The 27,832-nt window shown below is 41.1% G+C and overlaps 1 protein-coding gene across 1 annotated transcript; it reads left to right on the forward strand.

Moving 5' to 3' along the window:
• The first annotated feature begins 309 nt into the window (after nt 1-309).
• LOC145099525 (uncharacterized) lies at nt 310-22,698 on the forward strand. Its single transcript, XM_079037091.1, has 6 exons — nt 310-702; nt 20,116-20,307; nt 20,410-20,547; nt 20,669-20,989; nt 21,421-21,650; nt 21,864-22,698. The coding sequence occupies exons 1-6, from the start codon at nt 310-312 to the stop codon at nt 22,696-22,698; spliced, it is 2,109 nt and encodes a 702-aa protein (XP_078893217.1).
• The last annotated feature ends 5,134 nt before the right edge of the window (nt 22,699-27,832 follow it).

The raw sequence follows: 27,832 nt of genomic DNA on the forward strand, positions 1-27,832 counted from the left end.
CTCGTCGACCCGGTTAATCACTCTTGAAACTATGTGAAATGCATCGGTTATTTCAAACATGAGATTTCTTTTGCTTTAATTTAGTAATGGTAAAATCATCAATGTTGGATGGATTGAATTTGATCTATTTTCCTTATTTAGTGATTTAAGAACTTTTAATTGTTTTGCTTCCAGGTTGAATGGGGCAGACTTTTTTTTGATGAATAATTGAGATTCTTATCTCCAATATTACTTTCTCTCTTTTGGTGTGTTCCTTCCTTTTCAAGATCCCTATCAAGTGGTATCAGATTCAGTCTCAGGCTGACGATCATGGTTGGCGGAGGTCAACCTCCACGTAACGTCATGCGTCCGGGTGGTGCGCCTGATGCGACAGTTGTAAACCGTGACCCACGTGATATTGGAAAAATCGAGCGACTACAACAAGAGATTCGAGAGTTAGAATTCCAACAGGATGACTGCAACGAGGAAACAGAGTCAGAATCCATCGTCTGGGACGATGTTCATGACAAAGAGGAGAATCCTTTTGGCCGTCGTCCGCCGTATCAACTCCGAACACAAAATCACAGTGATATCCTATATTCTTTGGGGGTGCGAGTTGAGATTCCAGAATTTGAAGGGAAAGCACAACCAGACGATTTCATCGATTGGTTGAGTACCGTGGAACATGTGTTTGAAATCCGGGATAGCCCGGATCATCTCAAAGTTAAAGTTGTTTCCATTAAGTGTCACACCCCCAAAACCGAGAACGGCGAAAACGTTCTGGGGCGGAGGACGTCATGTAATGTATCACAACAATGCAAAGTAGCAAACAAGTAACAACATCATCCATTGCATTAATAGTATATAATTTTAATTACAAGTGTGTTCTTTCATAGAATAAATAACATAATGAAAGTTCAAAATAAAAGACGAGTCTTGACTGCTCCGTCTTTACAAAACCTGGTCGTCATACCTGTCTATTTGTGACCTGAGAATACAAGTTATTTTCAAAGCGAGTATCAGCAATAAAGCTGGTGAATTCATAAGTATTTATGTGTCTTTGACTTGTAAAAACTACAAAGGAAAGACTTGTAAATGTTTGAAGAAAAGTTTGTATAAGTATGAAAATGTTTGTAAGTAATTGTAAACGTTTGAAAACCCTAGAAAATCTCATATTTCCTACTAGTATAAAAAGTAGTCTTCTACCAAGACCCGACTGTTTTGAAAGTAGCCTTCTACCAACACCCGACTGTTTTGAAAGTTTGAACCTCTATTTAAGTGAAGGTTTTTCCTTGTACGACTATTATTATTCAACTCCAATCTACCTCGTCGATTATGTGAATATGACACATAGTAAAGGTATTAATAATATATTAACTGGATTTTTATCCTTTTGTAATTGTCGAATGTAACGTGTAAGTACTGTAGTATTTGTAATAAGTGACTACTTTTGTACTAATTTCCTTAATTGAGTATTAAGGAATAATGTGATGGCAAGATCCCATACTAAACGATCCCCTCTCAAGGGATTCTGGGAACCAAACGCGACTCCTGCATGATTGCAAGCCGTGAACATCCACATTATTATGATCATGTATACCCAATATAATTATCACAATGCATTAGTGATTCATTGGTATAGTTAGATCCTGTAATTGTTCCATGCTATAGCACCTTATTATGTTTGTTCTGTTATCATGTATTGTAATTGTAATTCTGTAATTCTATCTCTTCATATAGTATATATTGTATTAGTATAAACTCATGAATGAACTGACTCTTGTGTGATTCCTTGTACTTGGAATAGTAATGTAATATCTCCTAACTATACCTATTATAGTTACAAGTAAAGTGCGTGTAAAACAGAAAGTGTGCCTTTGCTACCCAAAAGTACTGAACTGACTAAGGGAAATTTTATGTCTATACATGTATACATGATTTATAACTAATATTTAGACGACATTCGGACGAGTAACCGATGCCCTAAGGCCACATCCCAACGAGGAAAAGGAAATAAAGCGAGCTAGCCGTCCTAAGTCCTTTAAACATTATTTATATAACTATACATATCTAGGCATGCATTTGACGATATAAAAGTATAAAAGAAGTTTTGTAAAAACCTTTGAAAAGTTTAATACTAAGAAATGATGACTTGATGTCAGTTTATAAAACGATTTGAAAGTATTTTGTTTGATAAGACAGTTTTAAGTATAAGGAAAACCTTTGTTTAAAACACAATTGTAACAGGGTTTGAAAGGAAACATACAATATGTAAAGTAGTTTGATAAAGACTTTTAAAATGTAAAAACTTTTGAGAAAATCATTTGAAGTAATCTGTTTGGTAAGACAGCTAAACGTATAGTAAATCCATTTGTATGCAAGTTATCAATCACATGTGATTGATATAATAACTAGCATAAATCAACTTGTATTCCCCCCATTAAGCATTTATAAACATTTAAAAAGGTTTAAAAGGTTAATTAAGGGGTATGAACTCACCTGCAGTGAGTGGATCAGATGGAAGTGTCAGACAAGTGTTTGGTGTCAAGTGAAGACTTAAACACACACAGTGATCCTAATAACATATAAATACATATGTATATATACAATTAGTGATTATAACACTAATTATACATGTATAAACATCCTAATGAGAGGAAAACACTTTGGTCAAAGTGTTAGGAGGCCATTGGGTTGCAACAAAGGAGTGCAAGGCATTGTAAGGGAGTTTATGGTCCATAGACCATACTTGTTGGAGTTTACGGCCCAGGGGAGTTTACTCCTGGCCGTAAACTCTCAAATGGGTCTCCAAATGAGGTTTAAAGCTATAATGACTTAAGTGGTTAAGTGTTCCAAGGCTTAAACAAGAGGCTAGGTGAGTTTAAGGTCCAAGAATGACCTTGTATGGAGTTTACGGCCTGGGGACCACTTCCCCATGAGTTTACGGCCGTAAACTCATGGTATGAAGTACCATTTCGTGTCTTGAAGTCCCTAGTTCAATGGTGTAAGGTTCTATACTAAGTTTCAAGGCTTGGTAAGGTGTTAGGGTGTCATTTGCTGTAACACCAAGAATTTAAAAACAATTTTTTGCATTTTATAAAGGCAAAATTCATTTAATATTCATAAAACATCATTGTTTGTAATTCATTTCATAGCATATAAAAACCCCAAGATCACATAATATAAAATCCCGCGTGTGTGCACTGATCAGGCCGACGCCTTCCCGCGATCCTCACTAGTACCTGAAACAAATAACACCAACACTGTAAGCATAAAGCTTAGTGAGTTCCCCAAAATACCACATCAAACATATTAGCCACTCGAGGCTACAACTCTGTGGGTCCGTGCACCCATACTCTGTGAACCCTCAGGTTCTAACTCTGTAAACAAGCATAACATAAATCACATAGAAGAATGCAGTGCAACACATAACATACCTAGCATACAAATACTCTATCATATAACTCTGGTTACCTACTCAAGGTAAAGTATAGTGAGAAGACTCACCTCGCGTGTCTCGATATCTCACAACCCTGGGAATCCCTCGTGCCCGATTCTCCGAGCTCTAATCCTCCTATAACATTATATGTCCCTAGTTAACACTTTATATCTCTAATGTTGACTATCCCTAAGAAGTCAACACAGGTCCACTCTGGTCAACGGTCAACGGTCAACGGTCAACTTTGACCGGACTCGGCGAGTGCTAGGGCGACTCGGCGAGTCTAGACGTCCTCACCAATTCTCTAAGATTCCCTTTCTACACGTCGAGTATCTCCCCTGACTCAACGAGTTCCTCCTGGAAGAATCGCGGGGCCACCCCGACTCAACTAGCCGAGTCTGAAGAACAACTCGGCGAGTCCCAGTTCGACTCAGACCACCTGTTTACCCTCTCTAACTCGCCCTGACTCACCGATCCAACCCATAACCCGGACAGGACCATTCTAAGGCAATCTTCAAGCTACTCGCCGAGTCTGTTCATCAGACTCGGCGAGTCCATGCCATGCAACAGCTCAAACTGCTTTTTCTAAGGTCAGATCTGCTCCGGCAATTCATAGGTCTGGCCTTCCTAGACTGGTTCATCATGTAAAGTCCTTATTTCGGTGCTCATAATACACCCCATGACTCATAATTGACGTTTTGACCTAAGGCATAAGGATTCCAATCCAAAACCTCCATTGATTCCCGAAAAACTCAGGCATGGGACACTCTAGACTTCCAAGGGTCCCAATATAGTGTTCCAATCGTTTGGGGGACTAAGGAAACACTCGATCTAGCCACAAAAGGGTTCAATAAACCCTAAATCCATATACACATCAACATAGAAGGGAACAACTCGAAAATATTACCTGGATAACGTTGCTCTGTGTCCCCAACCCTCAGAATATGGCTTCTCCTGTTGTTCCCTTAACCAAGCCTCCTCCTCCTTGCAAAATAACACTTCCAAGATCAATAATGGTCTTCTACCTTGCTCCAGATGCTCACAATCGAATTAGGGTTTCAGTCAAAGGACTAGGGTGAACAATGACGGCCATAAGGCCCCTTATATATGTCCCAAACCTGGGAAGTTAGGGTTTCGCTAAACAGCGCGGACTCGCCGAGTCCAGTCGCGAACCCGCGACCAGATTCGCGATCCTACTCGGCGAGTCTGAGCTCCAACTCGCCGAGTCCCCTCTTAAAACACCCAAAATCATAAATATAACAATACCTGGAATTTCGGGCTGTTACAACTCTCCCCCACTAGGACTAGACTTCGCCCTCGAAGTCTCACTCTGAAAATAGCTCCGGATGCTGCTCCCGCATCTCACGCTCCGGCTCCCAGGTCATTTCCGATCCCTTCCGGTGCTGCCACTGAACTAACACTAGAGGTATCTCCTTATTCCTCAGAACCTTGATCTTCCGATCTCTGATGGCCACTGGTCTCTCGGCATAATTCAGGCTCGCATCCACCTGAATGTCCTCTAATGGAACTACTGCCAACTCATCGGCTATACACTTTCTCAATTGCGACACATGAAAAGTGTCGTGGATCTGTCTCAATTCCGTTGGCAACTCCAAACGGTAGGCCACCCGTCCTACCCTCGCAATCACACGAAAAGGCCCAATATACCGGGGCCCCAACTTGCCCCTCTTCCTGAATCGAATCACTCCTTTCCAAGGAGAGACCTTCAGGAGTACGAAGTCGCCGACCTGAAACTCAAGCTCGGACCGGCGTCTGTCTGCATAACTTTTTTGTCGGCTCTGGGCGGTCAATAACCTCTGTCTAACCTGCTGAATCTGCTCTGTCGTCTGAAGCACGATCTCTGTACTGCCCATCACTCTCTGTCCCACCTCTCCCCAACAAATGGGGGTCCGACATCTCCTACCATACAACAGCTCAAAGGGCGGCATACCGATGCTCGAAATATGGCTGTTGTTGTAGGAAAACTCCGCCAAGGGCAAATACGCATCCCAGCTACCCCCAAAATCCAACACACATGCCCGAAGCATGTCTTCGAGCGTCTGAATCGTCCGCTCACTCTGACCGTCTGTCTGGGGATGATATGCGGTACTAAAATGCAATCTAGTACCCAACTCCTCATGAAATTTCTTCCAGAATCTGGAAGTGAAACGCACATCACGATCTGAAACAATCGAGATCGGCACCCCATGCCGAGATACTACTTCTCTCACATACACCTCCGCCAATTTCTCTGCTGAAGAACTCTCACTAATGGCAAGGAAGTGAGCGCTCTTCGTCAATCTGTCTACAATCACCCAAATTGCATCAACCCCTCTGGCAGTCCTTGGCAATTTGGTGATGAAATCCATAGTGATCTGTTCCCACTTCCACTTGGGAACCTCCAATGGCTGCAACTTGCCATGCGGTCTCTGGTGCTCGGCCTTAACCCTACGGCAGGTCAAGCACCTCTCGACAAACCACGCGACGTCCCTCTTCATGCAGGGCCACCAATATTCTCTCCTCGAATCCAAATACATCTTTGTAGCCCCGGGATGGATCGAGAATTTCGATCGATGTGCCTCCTCCATCAAAGAAGTACACGTACCGCCCACAAACGGTACCCAAATCCGACCCTGGAAGGTCATCAACCCTCGAACATCCGTAACGAACTCTGAAACCAAACCAACGACCCGTTCTCTCTTCTGCATCTCCGGTTGCATAGCCTCCGATTGTGCCCCACGAATGGCATCCAGTACTGGAGCTATCACGGTCAACCTCAAACATACATTTCGTAGTGGAGTGCTCTCCCCCTTACGGCTCAACGCATCTGCTACCACATTAGCTTTGCCCGGGTGGTACAGGATCTCGCAATCATAATCTTTGACCACATCCAACCACCTCCTCTGACGCATGTTTAGGTTGGGCTGGTCCATCAAGTACTTCAAACTCTTATGGTCCGTGTATATCGTGCAACGAACCCCATACAAGTAATGACGCCAAATCTTGAGGGCGAACACTACCGCCCCCAGCTCTAGATCATGCGTGGGATATCTCGCCTCGTGAGGCTTCAGCTGCCTCGATGCATATGCTATTACATGCCCTCTTTGCATCAGAACTGCACCCAACCCCGAAATGGATGCATCACAATAAACTACAAAATCCTCCATCCCTTCCGGGAGAGCTAACACCGGGGCTTCGCACAATCTCTGGCGAAGTGTCTCAAAAGAGGTCTGCTGCTCGGGTCCCCATGAGAATGCAACCCCCTTTTGGGTCAATCTAGTGAGTGGCACCGCAATTCTGGAGAAGTCCTTAATAAATCTCCGATAATACCCTGCCAACCCAAGGAAACTTCTGATCTCAGAGGGTGACTTCGGCACCTCCCAACTCATCACCGCCTCAACCTTGGCCGGATCGACCAATATCCCTTCCTGATTAACAAGATGTCCTAGGAATTGGACCTCCCGCAACCAGAAGTCACACTTGGAGAACTTTGCATAAAGCTTTTCCGATCTCAAAACCCCAAGGACCTCCCTCAAATGCTCCTCATGCTGCTCTCTAGATCTTGAATACACCAAAATATCATCGATAAATACAATCACTGACCGATCCAACATCGGTCTACATACCCTGTTCATGAGATCCATGAATACAGCCGGGGCGTTGGTGAGCCCAAAAGGCATCACCACAAACTCATAATGCCCATATCGCGTTCTGAATGTTGTCTTCTGTACGTCCTCATCCCGCACTTTCACTTGATGATATCTCGACCTCAAGTCGATCTTGGAAAACCAAGATGCTCCCTGCAACTGATCAAATAAATCGTCGATCCTCGGTAATGGGTAACGGTTCTTGACCGTCAACTTGTTCAACTCTCGGTAATCAATGCACATCCGGTGTGAACCATCTTTCTTCTTGACGAATAGAATAGGTGCTCCCCACGGCGAGCTGCTCAGCCGAATGAATCCCTTCCCCAGCAACTCCTGAAGCTGCGAGGATAACTCTTGCATCTCTGGAGGTGCAAGACGATAAGGAACCTTAGCGATAGGCGCGGCCCCCGGAATCAAATCAATACCAAACTCCACTTGCCTCACAGGAGGTACTCCCGACAGCTCCTCGGGAAAGACATCTGGAAACTCACGCACCACCGGTACCTCCCCAACTGAACTCGGTCTCTCGGAAGTCGCTCGCGTATCCATCACATACGCCACAAAACCCTTACAGCCCTGCTGTAGACACTGCCTCGCTCTAGCGGCCGAACAAAAGGCTGATCCCGAACGCGTACCCTCTCCGTACACCGAAAGAACTCCCCCACTAGGGTCTCGTATAGTCACCAGCTGACGCTCGCAGTCGATGACTGTGCCGAATCGGCTCAACCAGTCCATGCCCACAATGACACAGACATCACCCATCGCGATAGGAATCAGGTCAATCGGAAACTCAACCCCGAAAATCTCTAACACACATCCCGGGAAGACCCCCGTGGCACAAATCACTCTATCATCAGCTATGGAAACTTTCAGAGGCCGACTCAATGCCTCACGACTAACACTGATATGCTGACTAAAGGCCAAAGATACAAAAGACCAACTCGCACCCGAGTTAAATAACACTAAAGCAGGCACGGAATTCACAAGGAAGGTACCTACGCATAACCTAATATAAGCATAATATTTCAACATCAATATAAATACATGAAAGGAAACGTACCAGCCACCACATTGGGCACAACGCGGACTTCCTCCGCAGTCAGCTGGAAGGCTCTCCCTCGAGCTCTCGGTGCCTCGGTCTTCATAGGCCGACTCTCTGTAGCTCTGATGGCGGCAGGAGCAGATCCCTGAGGTGCTCCGCGCAGCTGCGGACACTCAGCCTTCCGGTGTCCAATCTGGTTGCAGTGAAAGCACACTGCAAACCCCTTGGGGCAGTCCTTGGCCATGTGCCCCTCCTTGCCACATTTGTAACAAGACCCCGCTCGGCAAACTCCATCATGCCCCTTGCCGCACTTTCCGCAAGTGCGGCCCTTCTGGCTCCCTGGTCTGGGATCAGTAGGCTTGGCCCGCTTGGCGGCCGGCTGCGACTGTGCCGGTCGCCGATCCCTCCCCTGAGACTCCGCCTCCTCCCTGGCCTGAGTCTCAAGCTCGATCTCCCTCTTCCGGGCATTTGCCTGAAGCTCGGCAAATGTCTGGTACGAGGAGTTCGCAGCGAACTCCCGAATATCCCGCCTCAAGATGCTCAAGTAGTGGCTCATACGTGCCTGCTCAGTGGGCACGTGCTCAGGGCAGAACATCGCCCTCTCGTGGAACATCCTCGTGATTGTTGTAACAGACTCAGTACCCTGCTTGAGGGTCAGAAACTCCTGTGCTAAACTCTCCCTCTCCACCTGGGGAACGTACTCATCTCGAAACATGGTGGTGAACCTCTCCCAGGTCACCGCAGAAAGCTCAGCAGGTGTATAATGCACCGTTGCAAACTTCCACCAGTCCTTCGCTCCCAAGCGAAGCTGGTTCAGCGCGAATCGGACCTTCAAATGCTCAGGAGACGAGCAAGTGAAGAAGCACCCCTCAATATCAGATATCCACCTCATCGCTGCCACCGGATCCTGGGTCCCATTGAACTCTGGTGGTTTTGTGTTGCTGAATTCCCGAAATAGTAATGCATCCCCACCCTGCGGCCTTGCAGCAGTCACCGTTGCGGTAGCCGCTGCAGCAGCAGCCTCAGTAAGAGCGGCATAACACTCGTCGAACGTCTCAATCAGCGTGGTCTTTATGGACCCAAACATCTCCGGAATCTCTGCCCTGATGGCTGCAGCTACCTCCTCCTGGATGATCCGGCAGATATCCTCCTCACTGGTACCACTGCTCTCGGATGTGAAACGTGTCCTCACCATGATCTACCGCTGAAATACGACATACAATAAATTTAGAATCCCCACGAACACACTCACACTCGTCAACTCTTTCCTCCTTGATTCTTGGCATTCCAAAGATTCTTACTTGGGCTGCACCCCGCTCCGGTGCTTCCAGTAGTACGGGCCCAATACTAATGTCCGCACCGCACCAGAATACTCTCCAAGTCCTCCTCTTCGGATTCCAGGTCTCAAGTACTCTATCATGTTTAGACCACTCTCTAATAGATCTCTCATAAGTCCCTCGCTGCTACCTACTCACTCTCAAGCATCTCATAGCAACTCACCTCTCCCTAGGCTAAGGCATCACAAATCAGGCCAATCTAGTTCTAATAGCAATGCCTAGCCTACTCTAGCATGCAGATACATCATATCAATATTAACATCACATAATGTAAGGGTATTTTGGGAAATCACCGTTCGGGCGCGGGCTGATCGTACACACATCTCTTGCTCTGCGTCTTTTCAAAAATCTTTTAATCTTTTGAAAATTACATCTCAAATCCTCAGTTTGAGTTCAAATACGCCCGGAGGTGTACTCGAATCCCTCAAACCAAGGCTCTGATACCAAATTGTAACACCAAGAATTTAAAAACAATTTTTCGCATTTTATAAAGGCAAAATTCATTTAATATTCATAAAACATCATTGTTTGTAATTCATTTCATAACATATAAAAACCCCAAGATCACATAATATAAAATCCCGCGTGTGTGCACTGATCAGGCCGACGCCTTCCCGCGATCCTCACTAGTACCTGAAACAAATAACACCAACACTGTAAGCATAAAGCTTAGTGAGTTCCCCAAAATACCACATCAAACATATTAGCCACTCGAGGCTACAACTCTGTGGGTCCGTGCACCCATACTCTGTGAACCCTCAGGTTCTAACTCTGTAAACAAGCATAACATAAATCACATAGAAGAATGCAGTGCAACACATAACATACATAGCATACAAATACTCTATCATATAACTCTGGTTACCTACTCAAGGTAAAGTATAGTGAGAAGACTCACCTCGCGTGTCTCGATATCTCACAACCCTGGGAATCCCTCGTGCCCGATTCTCCGAGCTCTAATCCTCCTATAACATTATATGTCCCTAGTTAACACTTTATATCTCTAATGTTGACTATCCCTAAGAAGTCAACACAGGTCCACTCTGGTCAACGGTCAACGGTCAACGGTCAACTTTGACCGGACTCGGCGAGCGCTAGGGTGACTCGGCGAGTCTAGACGTCCTCACTAATTCTCTAAGATTCCCTTTCTACACGTCGAGTATCTCCCCTGACTCGACGAGTTCCTCCTGGAAGAATCGCGGGGCCACCCCGACTCAACTCGCCGAGTCTGAAGAACAACTCCGCGAGTCCCAGTTCGACTCAGACCACCTGTTTACCCTCTCTAACTCGCCCTGACTCACCGATCCAACCCATAACCCGGAAAGGACCATTCTAAGGCAATCTTCAAGCTACTCGCCGAGTCTGTTCATCAGACTCGGCGAGTCCATGCCATGCAACCGCTCAAACTGCTTTCTAAGGTCAGATCTGCTCTGGCAATTCATAGGTCTGGCCTTCCTAGACTGGTTCATCACGTAAAGTCCTTATTTCGGTGCTCATAATACACCCCATGACTCATAATTGACGTTTTGACCTAAGGCATAAGGATTCCAATCCAAAACCTCCATTGATTCCCAAAAAACTCAGGCATGGGACACTCTGGACTTCCAAGGGTCCCAATATAGGGTTCCAATCGTTTGGGGGACTAAGGAAACACTCGATCTAGCCACAAAAGGGTTCAATAAACCCTAAATCCATATACACATCAACATAGAAGGGAACAACTCGAAAATATTACCTGAATAACGTTGCTCTGTGTCCCCAACCCTCAGAATATGGCTTCTCCTGTTGTTCCCTTAACCAAGCCTCCTCCTCCTTGCAAAATAACACTTCCAAGATCAATAATGTTCTTCTACCTTGCTCCAGATACTCACAATCGAATTAGGGTTTCACTCAAAGGACTAGGGTGAACAATGACGGCCATAAGGCCCCTTATATATGTCCCAAACCTGGGAAGTTAGGGTTTCGCTAAACAGCGCGGACTCGCCGAGTCCATATCCGGACTCGCCGAGTCCAGTCGCGAACCCGCGACCAGATCCGCGATCCTACTCGGCGAGTCTGAGCTCCAACTCGCCGAGTCCCCTCTTAAAACACCCAAAATCATAAATATAACAATACCTGGAATTCCGGGCTGTTACATTTGCACCACTAAAAGGGGTTTACGGCCCAAGAACATGTCTTGGCCGTAAACTCCTTGGATCAAGTGATTCTTTATGTTTTCTAAGCCCTAAACATGTTAAACCTAGTGTACAATGAGTTAGAACAAGAGTACTTACGATCTAGGAGCTTGAATGGTCGTTTTTGGTCAAGAACACTAGTGTGTGTTCTTGGTGAAACTTGAAGATCTACAAAATGGAATGATTTCACGGATGAAATCATGTAAGATCACTAGTTCATGTAAGATATCAACTAGTTAGGACAATAAACTTACGAGATTTGAAGATCGGGGACGAAGATCGGGATGATACTTGAGAGGATTTCAGCCAAGGGAAAGGAGTGAATGAACAAATGGCTAGAACTTGACCATATAAGGGGAGTTTATGGCCGTAAACTCCATGGTGGTGGCCGTGAACTCCTGGTTAAGGTGTTCCAGGTCTGTTCTTTGTGCTATTTCTCCAGCAGATAAGCCCTGACACTTTATCCCTGAAGTGCATAAGGATCAGAATGCTCAAACAGACTCCAAATTGTGCTAAATAATAGAAGGAATGAGTTTAACTTTCAATGAAGTGTTTGACTGTACATGATAGAAAATTTCGGGTTGTCACATCATCCCCCCGTTAGAGGGAATTTCGTCCCGAACTTAGAATTTAGGTAAGGGAGTAGATATGAATAATCGAGTCGAGAAGTGGGGATACTTCGTAATCGATTGATTCTCGTGCTCCCAAGTGAATTCAGGTTCCCGGTTGGCATTCCAGCGAACCTTCACTAGTAGGAAGCGGCTTGGCTTCGTTCGCCTGACCTCTCGATCTATGGTCACTACGGTTCTTTCATGAAGGTGAGGTTCTTGTCGATCTCGATCTTGTCGAGGTCGATTAAAAGAGTCCTGACAGAAAGGTACGTTTTCGAGTTCGAGACGTGGAGGGTAAGATGTACGTTACTGAGTTCGTGGGGGTAGGTTGGACTTGTGAGTTACGGGAATGATTCCGGCAAGAATCTCGGAGGTCCTAACTATCTTGGAATTAGCTTTCCACGCTTTTTGAAGCGTGTCAAGCCTTCCCAGAGTGAGACTTCCAAAAGAATTTGGTCTCTCACTTGGAATTCCAAAGGTTTCTTCCTCTTGCTTCTCTTCCCAGTCAAGGACCACTCCCTTCAGGGTCAAAGTCGTATGAGGTCCCGAAATTCGTGATGAGTTCTGGATGACTTTCGACAGTAGGTTAGCGAGACCTAGAATTTGGCGAATTCTCGTAGGCATCTTCGGTGCTGACAAATTCTTGACGGTTTTGGTTTTTGGAAGGGTCCTCAAGAATTCCCACATCACTAATAGTGTGTCTTAGGAATTCGACGCCTAAATTCCCAAAACTCGTATTTAGAGAATTTCGCGTAAGGCTTCTCTGATCGTAATATTTCCATGGTTTGTTGTAGATGTTCTTTATGATTTCCTTCTTACTACGTAAGTAGATAAGTAAGTCATTTACAAGGACAATGATAAACTGATCCTAGTAAGAATGCGTACCCTATTCATTAAGTTCATGAATACTACGGGCGTATGGGTCCTATCCGAGGGGTATCACTACGGACTCGTAGTGTCCGTATCGAGTTTGGAAGATTGTCCTCGGGACATCCTTCACTAACACTCATAACTGGTGATATTCGGTTCTTAGGTCTATTTCTGAAAGGTAAATAGTTCCTTGCGGTTGGTCAATCAATTCCTCTATGCGAGGTAGAGGGTAATGATTTCTACTGGAAATCTTGTCGAGGTCTCTAAAGTCGATGGACTTACGAAACAATTCGTATTTCTTCTCGAAGAACAAGATCGGAGCTCTCCAGGGAGAGAAGCTTGGTCTTTCCATTCCATTGCTGGGTAGTTCGTTAAGTTGTCCGGATGGTTCTTGTATCTCCGTGGGCGTTAGACCGTAGGGCAATCTGGTTACAGGAGCAATATTGGGTTCTAAGTTTGTTCGTATGATGATGCGATTACTCGTAGTCTTGGGTAGTCTCCTTCCTGAAGTTCATATTAGAAGTCATACATGGTTCATCAATCACAGTCTCGTGTATACGAGTCGTATATAATTAAGATTGAAAAGGTAGTCGAATAAATGATTCTTCTTTAAGCTCACATCCCAACGAGGAAAAGAAGTTAAAGTGGAATCATCAATTCTAAACCTGTAGAACCTTGATTATATACCACCCCTGTGTATACATTCTTCAACGATAGATCAACCATAAAGGTCCTTGGTTTGAACTTGACGTATTGTACGAGTGGTACTTCGGGGAGGTTTGCTAAGCTTTCTTCGGAAAGGATAAGAAGAATGAGGTACTCTATGCATGAGTACTTCGGAGTTCTGGAATGACGGCTTCGCTAGAAAGGCGATTTCAGAGAAAGAGGTTTACGCACGCAACTGGTATTGTGTGGATCGAATTGATTCAAGTTGTATGATAATATTGGACTTACTTGGAAGTAAAGACATTAGATTTGAACACAAAGGCGTTACAAACAAAACACAACAGTGCAACTTTTAACAGAGTTACAGTACTTGAGATTTACTACAAGACTATTGTTGGGTACAAGGTATACTACAAAAGGCAAGTACATGCAACATGAGGGTCCCTTAACTAACGAAATCCCGCAAAAGATAAGACTCGAGTTGCACTAGTTTTAAACATGTTTTATGGGTATGTTACAACGAAACGCCTTAATTACATTAACGTGGGTCCATAGTAGTCTCTCCTGCGGCAGTGATCCTTAGTATTTTCCCGTCTGCGTCGGATTTCTTTGTTATCGGACAATCCTTTTTGAGGTGTCCCGTCTCCCCACATTGGTGACATGTCTGAATTGTACTAGTATTGGTGGTGGAAGTGATGTGTCGGGTCGGAGTTATGTGGACGTGGGTGCTTTCGTTGTTCTTTCCTTTTGGACGATTCCTGTGATAGTGTCCTGTCTCACCACAGCTATAGCAAGCTTGGCTGGCTCCGTTGGTGGAGGTGGTTCTACAGGAACGGGCAATGTGCTCCAGTCTATTTCAATTGATACATTGCAATACCCGACAGGCTCCGTTATGATGAAAGCTACACTTGTTACACTTCGGGAGTGTTCCCTCATAACGCTTGGCCGGTGCTGAGGTGGCGGGGGTCGTCACTGGTTGCTGTCGCATGGCAAGCCTTTGAAATCGCTTGCGTTCCTTTTGGACTTGGCACTTCCGTTTCTTGAACTCTGAGTTGTGGCTTTGGGTCGAATTGTTACAACGATCGGAATTGTCAACCCATTTCCAGTCTTATTCGTGTTGCCAGAGTTGAAGTGTGCAAGGACAGCTGTCACGACAGCTGTTACCGTGGCTTGTAACATAGCGGCATCAATCTAAAAGATAGGGGTTTCGTTGCTCGGTGGGCTATTTCTGGATGACGACATGATTTTGTAACACGAAAGAAAAGGAGTTCGTGAGCTATTACGGTTGAACCTATATTATTTGATTCTTACCAGAGATGAGTTATTATACATGAAAACTTAGCTTATACACGTTATGATATAATCAAGACTAGGCGGATAGTAAAATGTGTGATTCTACTCTAGTTTCACATCCCAACGAGGAAAAGAAACTAAGTTAGAAATCTCACATTTTATTTTCTACCAGGTCTTCGTTATATATAACTCGGGAATGTATAAGCGAGGAAAGTCATAATAATAACCTTCTTACGAATCCTTTTTAATGAACTAGAATTCCTAGTAAAGGCTACCATTGACCCTAGACGTATTTCGATCGTTCAACTAAAGAGTAAGAGTATGTTCTCGAAGGTTTGACCTACATCCCTATGATGTAGTCCTAGTACGGAGTAGAAGTATGTTCATAGAATGGTCTCAAGACGTTTGTCGCCCAACATGGGGTGCCATTGGTTGGTGGATAATATGATCCAACCTTTGAAAGAGAATTGGGAATGATCCTTGAGTTAAACTACCTTATTCCAATGACTTGACTAGGGTGGGTTTTAGATAGACTCCAACAATAGTATGATGAAAGGTAATTGAACAAAGAGTGACACGGAAGTTATCCGACTGTCAATATCATCGATGTTTAAGATGTAATAAGTTCGGGGAAAATTGACCTTGTAGTAGGTCTTACATCACATCCGGAGTAGAAAAATCCTTGACAACATAAAGGCCTAACTAAAAGTACTTACAGTACAAGGTAGTCACATAGAAAAGTGCTACAGAGAACATAGATAGGGACACGGTTCTTTAAAACAAAGAAGGAAAGTAAATCGTTTCCTACTGGCGACGGTCACCCCTATGGTGAACCCTTAGTTCAGCTAGTTGACGTTCCATATCAAGCAGGTATCTTTCGTACACCCTCTGGCGTACTCGGAGCTCTATGACTTCGGCTCGAGTTTCAGCTAGTGCTTGCAGCAGGGTCTCATGGTTTCTCTTAGATCTCTCACTTGTGTTTTCAAGATGATTGGTGCAGATGGTATGCATTCATGCATTGGCATCAACCTCTGCGATACGATGGAGAGCCGTCCTGCCGTGAATTTCATTTCGGGCAACTCTACGGATCAGGATTGGTAGAACTCTGTCTACTGAGCTCCCTTCGTTTACGTTGTAGAAGCTTCGGTATCCATTAAACGGCATAGGTTGATCTTGATCTTCGCTCCATGTTTCCAAGCATTCTACCCAAGGAGGCGTCGGGCCATGAAAAGCTGGACGAGGGTTAGGATTTGGAATGGGAGCTACTGGAGGTAGGTTCCCAACCTCGGGTTCGGAGTTATCATCATCAGAAAGATCTTTAGCATGGTGATCATTCAAAGGGAGTAAGGAAATAACTATTAGGCGAACTATCTAGATAATTATTAGAAAATCTTCATTAATTACATCACTATTTGTAAAGTGCATACCAGTTATATGTAATCAAAACAGGATAGGCCTTCGAATAAGTGACCTTAACTCCAAATTCACAAGGAACCGGGGTAAAGAAAAATTTTCACAGATTCTAAGTCTATGACATCCTAGTTACATATAACCTTAGTGTATCCACTTAGCAACCATCAACTTAGTAATGAAGATCCTTTTTAGTTCTCAAGTAAGTAATTATAGTAACACAACATACTCCTATAGTATTCTAGACTTAGGTTCTGTTATAATGTTGTCATTGTGGTAGTGTTGGTAAGTTTTTAGACTTGTTGCCGCATCACAACCATTATTGGGCATGTGCTAATCACTCCTCGGGCCAGCATAGTTGATCAGGCTATGCCACTCCCAAGATTGACCATACATCCCTGAGCTTACCTGTGATATTCAACAATCGTAATACTTTTGTTCTTGTCATTGTGACACAAATTTTAGTATGAATGCAGGTATGTATACTTAGCTAAATATTTTATTATTTAAGAGTATAAACTCTTGGTCAGAGTATTTTTAATCCCATTATATTTATAGTTAGTATATCTTTTATGGGTTGATATACTCAATTCACTATAAACAATGCTCTGATACTCTGTCACACCCCAAAACCGAGAATGGCGGAAACGTTCTGGGGTGGAGGATGTCGTGTAATGTATCACAACAATGCAAAGTAGCAAACAAGCAACAACATCATCCATTGCATTAATAGTATATAATTTTAATTACAAGTGTGTTCTTTCATAGAATAAATAACATAATGAAAGTTCAAAATAAAAGACGAGTCTTGACTGCTCCGTCTTTACAAAACCTGGTCGTCATACCTGTCTATTTGTGACCTGAGAATACAAGTTATTTTCAAAGCGAGTATCAACAATAAAGCTGGTGAATTCATAAGTATTTATGTGTCTTTGACTTGTAAAAACTACAAAGGAAAGACTTGTAAATGTTTGAAGAAAAGTTTGTATATGTATGAAAATGTTTGTAAGTAATTGTAAACGTTTGAAAACCCTAGAAAATCTCATATTTCCTACTAGTATAAAAAGTAGTCTTCTACCAAGACCTAACTGTTTTGAAAGTAGCCTTCTACCAAGACCCGACTGTTTTGAAAGTAGCCTTCTACCAAAACCCGACTGTTTTGAAAGTTTGAACCTCTACTTAAGTGAAGGTTTTTCCTTGGACGACTATTATTATTCAACTCCAATCTACCTCGTCGATTATGTGAATATGACACATAGTAAAGGTATTAATAATATATTAACTGGATTTTTATCCTTTTGTAATTGTCGAATGTAACGTGTAAGTACTGTAGTATTTGTAATAAGTGACTACTTTTGTACTAATTTCCTTAATTGAGTATTAAGGAATAATGTGATGGCAAGATCCCATACTAAACGATCCCCTCTCAAGGGATTCTGGGAACCAAACGCGACTCCTGCATGATTGCAAGCCGTGAACATCCACATTATTATGATCATGTATACCCAATATAATTATCACAATGCATTAGTGATTCATTGGTATAGTTAGATCTTGTAATTGTTCCATGCTATAGCACCTTATTATGTTTGTTCTGTTATCATGTATTGTAATTGTATTTCTGTAATTGTAACTCTTCATATAGTATATATTGTATTAGTATAAACTCATGAATGAACTGACTCTTGTGTGATTCCTTGTACTTGGAATAGTAAGTAATATCTCCTAACTATACCTATTATAGTTACAAGTAAAGTGCGTGTAAAACCAAAAGTGTGCATTTGCTACCCAAAAGTACTGACCTAACTAAGGGAAATTTTATGTCTATACATGTATACATGATATATAACTAATATTTAGACGACATTCGGACGAGTAACCGATGCCCTAAGGCCACATCCCAACGAGGAAAAGGAAATAAAGCGAGCTAGCCGTCCTAAGTCCTTTAAACAGTATTTATATAACTATACATATCTAGGCATGCATTTGACGATATAAAAGTATAAAAGAAGTTTTGTAAAAACCTTTGAAAAGTTTAATACTAAGAAATGATGACTTGATGTCAGTTTATAAAACGATTTGAAAGTATTTTGTTTGATAAGACAGTTTTAAGTATAAGGAAAACCTTTGTTTAAAACACAATTGTAACAGGGTTTGAAAGGAAACATACAATATGTAAAGTAGTTTGATAAAGACTTTTAAAATGTAAAAACTTTTGAGAAAATCATTTGAAGTAATCTGTTTGGTAAGACAGCTAAACGTATAGTAAATCCATTTGTATGCAAGTTATCAATCACATGTGATTGATATAATAACTAGCATAAATCAACTTGTATTCCCCTCATTAAGCATTTATAAACATTTAAAAAGGTTTAAAAGGTTAATTAAGGGGTATGAACTCACCTGCAGTGAGTGGATCAGATGGAAGTGTCAGACAAGTGTTTGGTGTCAAGTGAAGACTTAAACACACACAGTGATCCTAATAACATATAAATACATATGTATATATATACAATTAGAGATTAAAACACTAATCATACATGTATAAACATCCTAATGTGAGGAAAACACTTTGGTCAAAGTGTTAGGAGGCCATTGGGTTGCAACAAAGGAGTGTAAGGCATTGTAAGGGAGTTTATGGTCCATAGACCATACTTGTTGGAGTTTACAACCCAGGGGAGTTTACTCCTGGCCGTAAACTCTCAAATGGGTCTCCAAATGAGTTTTAAAGCTATAATGACTAAAGTGGTTAAGTGTTCCAAGGCTTAAACAAGAGGCTAGGTGAGTTTAAGGTCCAAGAATGACCTTGTATGGAGTTTACAGCCTGGGGACCACTTCCCCATGAGTTTACGGCCGTAAACTCATGGTATGAAGTACCATTTCATGTCTTGGAGTCCCTAGTTCAATGGTGTAAGGTTCTATACTAAGTTTCAAGGCTTGGTAAGGTGTTAGGGTGTTATTTGCACCACTAAAAGGGGTTTACGGCCCAAGAACATGTCTTGGCCGTAAACTCCTTAGATCAAGTGATTATTTATGTTTTCTAAGCCCTAAACATGTTAAACCTAGTGTACAATGAGTTAGAACAAGAGTACTTACGATCTAGGAGCTTGAATGGTCATTTTTGGCCAAGAACACTAGTGTGTGTTCTTGGTGAAACTTGAAGATCTACAAAATGGAATGATTTCACGGATGAAATCATGTAAGATCACTAGTTCATGTAAGATATCAACTAGTTAGGACAATAAACTTACAGGATTTAAAGATCGGGGACGAAGATCAGGATGATACTTGAGAGGATTTCAGCCAAGGGAAAGGAGTGAATGAACAAATGGCCAGAACTTGACCATATAAGGGGAGTTTACGGTCGTAAAATCCATGGTGATGGTCGTGAAATCCTGGTTAAGGTGTTCCAGGTCTATTCTTTGTGCTATTTCTCCAGCAGATAAGCCCCGACACTTATTCCTTAAGTGTATAAGGCTCAGAATGCTCAAACAGACTCCAAATTGTGCTAAATAATATCAGGAATAAGTTTAACTTTCAATGAAGTGTTTGATTGTACAAGATATAAAATTTTGGGTTGTCACATTAAGTTGTGCAAATATGTGTCTTTATGGTGGGATTACGTAAATCATAAGCGTTTTCAACAGGGTAAATCACGGGTTGAAACATGGAACAAGATGAAGAAACTTCTACGTGCAAAGTTCTTACCCATCAATTACAGGCAAGATTCATTTTTTGAATATCATAGTCTAACTCAAAACAACTCTTCGGTAGAACAGTTTATCGCCGATTTTGACCGGTTAAGGATGCGTTGCGGAGCCGATGAAGACGAAGAACATGTGATTGCCATATTCTTGGGAGCATTGTGTCCCGACGTGGCCGATATCATTTAGTTACAACAATTTTGGACCCTTGATGACGTCTTTCGTCTTGCACTTAAGGTGGAAAAACAACTCAATGGTAAGGCCGATGTTATTCCTACTACTCGTATCCAACCACCTGTGCGATCTTCCATCACATCTGGGATGCGAACGGGGGTTGTTCCTACGCAGCGATCAGAGGGTACCTCTACGGGAGATGTAAACTAGATAGGTACATGACGTTGTTATAAATTTCAAGGCTTTGGTCATTATGCCTGCGAATGTCCAAACAAACAACTTGTTACTTTCGTTAATGATACACCCTGTGATTATGATACAGATGGAGGAGATGATGTTGCACATCTTGATCAAATTTTTTTTCCCAGACCAAGGAGAAGCATTAGTAGTGCAACGAGTCCTTTCCTCCAGCATTGCTAAAACTACCAATAACACTCTTTGGTTACGTAACAACATTTTCCACACTAAATGTACAACAAAAGGTAAGGTGTGTATGGTTATTATTGATGGGGATAGTTGTGAAAACGTGGTGGCAACGACTATGGTTGACAAGCTTGGGTTACAGGTTGAAGACCATCCTGCACCTTACCAATTAACATGGCTAAAAAAGGGTAACCTTGTTCGTGTGACTAAACGTTGTTTGGTACAATTTTCAATTGGCAATAAATATATAGATGAGGTGTGGTGCGAGGTTATTTCTATGGACACATGTCACCTGTTGTTGGGACGTTCGTGGCAATACGACCATCGCGTAAAACACGATGGCTTTCGCAACACTTATAGCTTCAAGAAAGATGGTCTCCACATTATCCTTGATCTTCTTGATATTCGAGACTCTGATACACAAGCTCTCATTCTTCCAAAATCAGAATTTTTGTTGTATTCTAGACACATTGCGCCACCTTTTTTACTTGCTCTAATAGTGACAGAAGCGAACCAACATAATGCTCAGATGCACCCACAAAATGAACTATTAATAACATATTTCATTGATGTTTTTCCTGATGATATCCCGACAGGTCTTCCTATTATGCGTGACATATAACATTGTATTGATTTTTTACTTGGTGCAAGTCTTCCGAACAAACCCGCTCACCCGATGAACCCCAAAGAATATCAAGAGCTCCATCAACAAGTACTGAACTCCTTGAAAAGGGGCTAATTCGGGAAATCATGGGTCCATGCGCCGTGCCGGCCTTGCTTGTTCCCAAAAACGGAGGTGCTTATCGTATGTGTATTGATAGCCGAGCAGTTAATAAGATCACCATCAAGTATCGGTTCCCTATTCCACGATTTGAGGACCTGTTAGATTAGTTACATGGGGCTAAAAAAATTTCAAAAATCGATCACAGAAGTGGATACCATCAGATTTGGTTACGACCCGGTGATGAGTGGAAAACCGCATTTAAGACGAGGGATGGATTATATGATTGGATGGTCATGTTGTTCGGTCTCTCCAATGCTTCGAGCACTTTCATGCGACTTATAAACCATGTTTTTCAAGCTTTTATTGGCAGCTTCGTGGTCGTCTACTTTGACGATATTTTGATCTTTAGTCAAAACATCCAACAACATGTAGCTCACCTTCGCGATGTTTTCACAGTCCTTCGTGATCAAAAGTTATTCGCCAACCATATGAAGTGTCATTTTCTCACTTCTGAATTTGTGTTCCTTGGGTATTTGATTTCGTGTGACGGGATCCGGATGGACGAAACTAAAGTTCATACTATTACTCCGTGGCCTACTCCAAAGTCATTACATGATGTTTGTTGCTTTCATGGCTTAACATCTTTTTACCGACGTTTCATCCGTAATTTTAGCACTATTGTTGCACCCATCATAGAATGCTTGAAAGGTGGTAAATTTTTGTGGATTGAAACTGCAAATAAAGCCTTTGAAGACCTTAAGCACCATGTCACGAGTACCCCTATCTTGGCTCCTCCAAATTTTAATGACATGTTCCAAGTTGAGTGTGATGCATCGGGTGTGGGCATCGGCGGAGGTCTAAGCCAAATGGATCACCCTAATGCTTTCTTTAGTGAGAAACTCAATGACACAAGGAGGCGTTATAGCATGTACGATAAGGAATTCTATGCTATTATTAGAAGTCTCGAATATTGGCGACATTATTTGTTACCTGGTGAGTTTATTCTTTTTTCTGATCATCAAGCATTACAACATATTCAGGGTCAAGCCAAACTCAACCCACAACATGCTAAGTGGGTTGAGTTCCTTCAAGATTATTTCTTTTGTTTTCCGCCACAAAGTGGGCTCCTTCAACACGGTTGTGGATGCTTTAAGTCGCCGTTATTCTCTCTTGACATCTATTCAGCTATAGGTACAAGGGTTTGACTTATTTCAACACTTATATCAAGATGACTCAGATTTCACGACCGCTTGGAAGGCCTGTCCAAACCAACCTTATCATGAATATTCAAAACAGGATGGTTCGGCTATGTGTACCGCATTGTTCACTCCGTGACACCATCATCTTAGAATATCATCAAGGGGTTTTAGGGGGACATTTTGGAAGGGATAAAACAGTGGGTCTCATACGAGACCGTTTCTATTGGCCTCATTTGGTGAAGGATGTTTCGCGGATTTTAGAACGATGTCGAGTATGTCACATTGCCAAAACAAATCATACTAATGCGGGTCTTTACACTCCACTTCCAGTACTGGATGGTCCTTAGGAAGATGTAAGTATTGATTTTGTCTTGGGCCTTCCGCTTACACAATGCAAGAAAGAGTCGATTATGGTGGTCATCGATCGATTCTCCAAAATGGCTCATTTTGTGCCTTGCGCAAAAATGTATGATGCGAGCAACGTCGCCCGTCTTTATCTTAGCGAGATTGTGCGTTTACATGGTATTCCCAAAAGCATTACATCAGACAGAGATGTGAAGTTTGTGAGTCATTTTTGGCATACATTGTGGAAGCATTTAGGTAATCGACTACAATTTAGTAGTTCACACCATCCCCAAATGGATGGTCAAACTGAAGTTACTAACTGTACTTTGGGTAATCTCCTTCGCAATCTTATTGGTGACCACCCTAAACAGTGGGATTTGGTGCTACCTCAAGCAGAATTCGCCTACAACCGGTAGAACCATGGGTCTACGGATAAGAGTCATTTCTTTTTTGTTTATGGCTGAAATCCTTTTACCCTCATTGATCTCACACCAAGCCTTGGAATTGAGCATTATAATGCCGAAGTGGAAACACGGGAAAAACAGATATAAGACCTCCACATATAGGTGCGTGAACAGATTATTAAACATAATCTACAATATCAACAACGAGCGAACAAACATCGTAAAAGAGTTGTCTTCAAAGAAGGTGGTCTTGTGTGGATACAGTTACGGAAGGAGCATTTTCCAGGGACTCGTTTTGGAAAACTTTAGCCACGTGCGGATGGGCCATTTAAAATTCTAAAATGTATCAATGATAATGCTTATAAAATTGATCTACCGGGAGACTATAATGTATCCACTACTTTTAATGTTGGTGATTTAACGCCTTTTGTTCCAGCTGATGGTGATGTTGTTGCGGAATCGCAGTCGAGTCATTTTCAAGCGGGGGAGGATGATGCAGATCAAGACCCAATAGCTGACGTCCCAAGCCTGCTTCACGAAGACCAACTCGTCGACCCAGTTTATCACTCTTGAAACCATGTCAAATGCATGTGTTATTTCAAACAGGAGATTTTTTTTGCTTTAATTTAGTAATGTTATAATCATCAATCTTGGATGGACTGGACTTGATATATTTTCCTTATTTAGTGATTTAAGAACTTTTAATTGTTTTGCTTCCTGGTTGAACGGGGCAGACTTTTTTTTTTGATGAATAATTGAGATTCTTATCTCCAATATTACTTTCTCTCTTTTGTTGCGTTCCTTCCTCTTCAAGATCCCTACCATATCCTCTCTCATAACGTACTCATTGCTGATTTTGCTATAAACTTCTTATGTTTCTTTTTCATTTTTTTTCATCTCGGGCCTCCTAACTTCTTGCTAGCTTTATTAATTATTAAAAAAATTACCATTAAATAAATGTTTTTGAACACATTTTGAGAATTAAGTTTGACCTTTTGATCTTCATGTTGACCTTGTAGATCGTGATTTGAGGTTGAAACTCAATGACATCAGATGTACTAAACAACTATTTATTTGTTAGTACATAACCGGGACAAGTGGAAGTTGTTTGGAATGTATTGGAAGTAGTTTAGACATGTTTCAACAATATATAGGCAAAAATTGTTCCTAATGTGTTGTGATCGATGTGGGTGACTCGGTCAAGTCCACGCCTTAGTCAAGTCCATGCAGGCATGCTGGCATGGCTTGATTTGGTTGAGTAACTAGCTCTTGAATGCTAAGTTTACAACTTTGACCAATTATGCCTATAGCTTCCTTATTACTTTTTGTAGTTTTTGTAATAGTTTAAATAAGATGATTATAATTTAAATTCGGGTCTATACTCGATTTTATGAAACTAATTATTGATTAAGGGTATAACTCTTAACCATATGTGACTACTAAGTGATTACTCAACACTAGAAGTGAAGGAAGTGCTTATTAGGATCAAAGTGCATTTATACCAAATAATAGATGTCCTTAAATTTACTTTGATAGTTTTGATTTCATTATTATACTTCTTATTTTGCAATGTGAATATTTTAACTATATCACTCGACTTTTTATAAAACAAAATACTATGATTTTAAAACGCTTCCTGACATTAAGCCATATTTATCAAAATATGGTCCAAAATTTTTTCATTACAAACTGTTTGTATTGGTTTACAAAAGACATAAATTGGGTATTATAAACGATACAAACAAAACCATAGTAAAATAGTTAAAATAGTGAATATACATACATAATAAAAATTATGTCTAATTTATATCCTTCAAACGCTCCCTACTATCAATACAATCCTAAGACTTCATACCACCTGAACTGAACCTGAACCTGAAGTACATTGGAATACATGACATTTAGAAAAAAAATAAGTAAGACAATAATATCTCTTGAGTCATATGAGTTTGAACAAAAAAACATGTTCAACTTTTAAGAAATTGTACATTAAAACCTTAGATTCCTTCTACTTGCTTGAAATCAACTCTAGACGATGTTTCTCCATGGAATCACCATCTATAAACTCCCTCTAGCTCTTCAATCGTGTTTATGGTTGAAATAGGGAGGAGGAATGCATCTTACGAACAAATTTTAGATTTTTACCTTCCTTTCTTCATATTTCTTTTACAATAAAGGTCATATTCCACCAACTAGTGGACTTTAACTTTAAGAGTTAACTATTTTAGTCCCTCTTCATCTCATTTATGAATTAAATAATCTAAAAACATTTAAGTGAGTCAACTCTTTGGTGAACCACACTTTTGTATTTTTTACACATTAAGTCTCTAACTTCCAAATGTTAAGATTTAAATTATATATATTTTTTTCAATTACCATGTAAAATATTATTATGATTCATTTTTTCATAACTCGTATCATTCTAACTTATTTATTTATTTATTTATTATTTTAATTTAATAAAAAATTTCAATTTATCTGAAAACTCTAGCCCTAAAGCCCGCGGATAGGCTGTAAACGAATCGAACGAATACGAATGGGGCTTGTTCACATTCGTTCGTTTAAGTTAGCCGAACAAATGAACGAACATGAACGGACAAATGAACGGGTTTTTTGGTTCATGTTTGTTCCTTTAACAAATTACATTGTTCATGTTTGTTCGTTTATGTTCGTGAACATGTTAAATGAACATAAACGAACGAACATAAATGAACAAAGATAAACAAACATAATTTAAACATATATGAATATAAATGAACATATAATATAGTAATGTAATCAAATACAATTAAGAATATATGAACACTAAAAGAACTTATATGAACAAAAATAAACAAATGTAAACGAACAACATAAACGAACGTTCACGAACATAATTGAACGAACGAGATCATTGTTCATGTTCGTTCGTTTAACCAAACGAACAAGAATTTGTGTTCATGTTCGTTCATTTATTAAATAAACGAACATAAGCGAACTTGTTGCCGAACGGTTCACGAACAGTTCGCTGTGAGCGTTTGGTTCGTTTACAGCCCTACCCGCGGATGTTACGCGTATGTTACAATAAAAGAGCATAACTAAAACTTCCCAAGCTTCCAATTTCCAATCCAAATATTGTATTGGTATGTGTTATAACTAAAATTTTAAACATTTTATAACTTTTGAACAATAAAATGATTATAGAGACGCATTTTTATGTTTTAAACTTATAATTATGTCATTTTTTGTAGGATCGTGAGATCTCGTTACCGATCTTGCAAAACCAAAACGGTCTTGCGTAGAATCTTGATCTTGACAAACTTGCGTAGTCTAATTTATTTTTTAAGTAAATTGATCTTGACAACCTTGCATAGAATCTTGATCTTAACAACTTTGCATAGTCTAATTTACTTTTTAAGTAACTATAATGTCCCAATATTTTTTAAGTAAGATTGCATAGTCTAATTTATTTTAAGTAATTTTTCATTTTCAGAATAGAATATATTGTCGAACTTTGTTTTTGATGTGTATTTGTAATGCACTAGTTTTAATTTTTCATTTTGAGTCCTAAAGTTTCTTTGATTTTGAGAAATGGTACCAAAAAGTAATCTTATCTCTTGAGGTGTCTTGTTGAAGATGCACCACCACTTGAAGCATCAATTATCATTCGATCTTTTTCATTCATACACTCATAAAATTGTTGAAGAAGTAATTGTTTGGCTATATTGTGTCGAGGACAACTTGTACACAAGTTGTTGAATCGCTCCCAAAAATCATAAAAAGTCTCATTCTCCCCTTGACGAATCCCCAAAATGTCACTTCTTTGACTTGATATCCGGGAGGTGGGATAAAACTCGTTATTGAAGGCTTTGAGTAACTCTTCCCGTGTGTGAATAGATCCTGGTGGTAAGTTGAATAACCATTCTCTAGCTTTATCTTCCAAGGTGAACGGGAAGGCGGTTAACTTGAAATCATCTAACGTTACATGTTCGGGAAACATACTAACACATATCATATGAAAGGATTTCAAATTCCATTGAGGATCTTCTTTATCCAAACCATGGAGCTTGGTGAGTTGATGTATGAAACTTAACTTTAATTCAATCCATCAGCAGTTTGTAGGATAAACAATACCAAGAGGTGTGTGATAACATCCATCTCCGTCATTTGTTGAAGTGTCAACTCTTGAAGGGGGTTGGATGGATTAGGGTTATTATGATATTGTTACATGTAATTGGGAGGTTGTTGGTAAAGTGGGTATGGGCATTGTTGGTGATTGTCCATTTGTGGTGGATAAGGTTGGTAGTTAGGATATTGGTTTTAGGGGGTTGTTGTTGTGGGTACATTGGGTGTTGGTACATTTGAGGTTGTTGGTAATTGGGTTGATTTGGGTGATGTGCTTGATGTTGTTG

This window comes from Lactuca serriola, chromosome 4, assembly GCF_051521515.1.
Source record: "Lactuca serriola cultivar US96UC23 chromosome 4, Lser_US96UC23_V15, whole genome shotgun sequence".
NCBI classification, from domain to species: domain Eukaryota; kingdom Viridiplantae; phylum Streptophyta; class Magnoliopsida; order Asterales; family Asteraceae; genus Lactuca; species Lactuca serriola.

What these genes read in the sequence shown, in the direction of transcription:
- LOC145099525 (XM_079037091.1), top strand. Translation starts at nt 310, where the DNA reads ATGGTTGGCGGAGGTCAACCTCCACGTAACGTCATGCGTCCGGGTGGT. An exon ending in CCGATGAAGACGAAGAACAT is followed by an intron (nt 20,308 to 20,409) that starts GTGATTGCCATA and finishes CTTGCACTTAAG; the next exon opens with GTGGAAAAACAACTCAATGG. An exon ending in ATTCCACGATTTGAGGACCT is followed by an intron (nt 21,651 to 21,863) that starts GTTAGATTAGTT and finishes TTTTATTGGCAG; the next exon opens with CTTCGTGGTCGTCTACTTTG.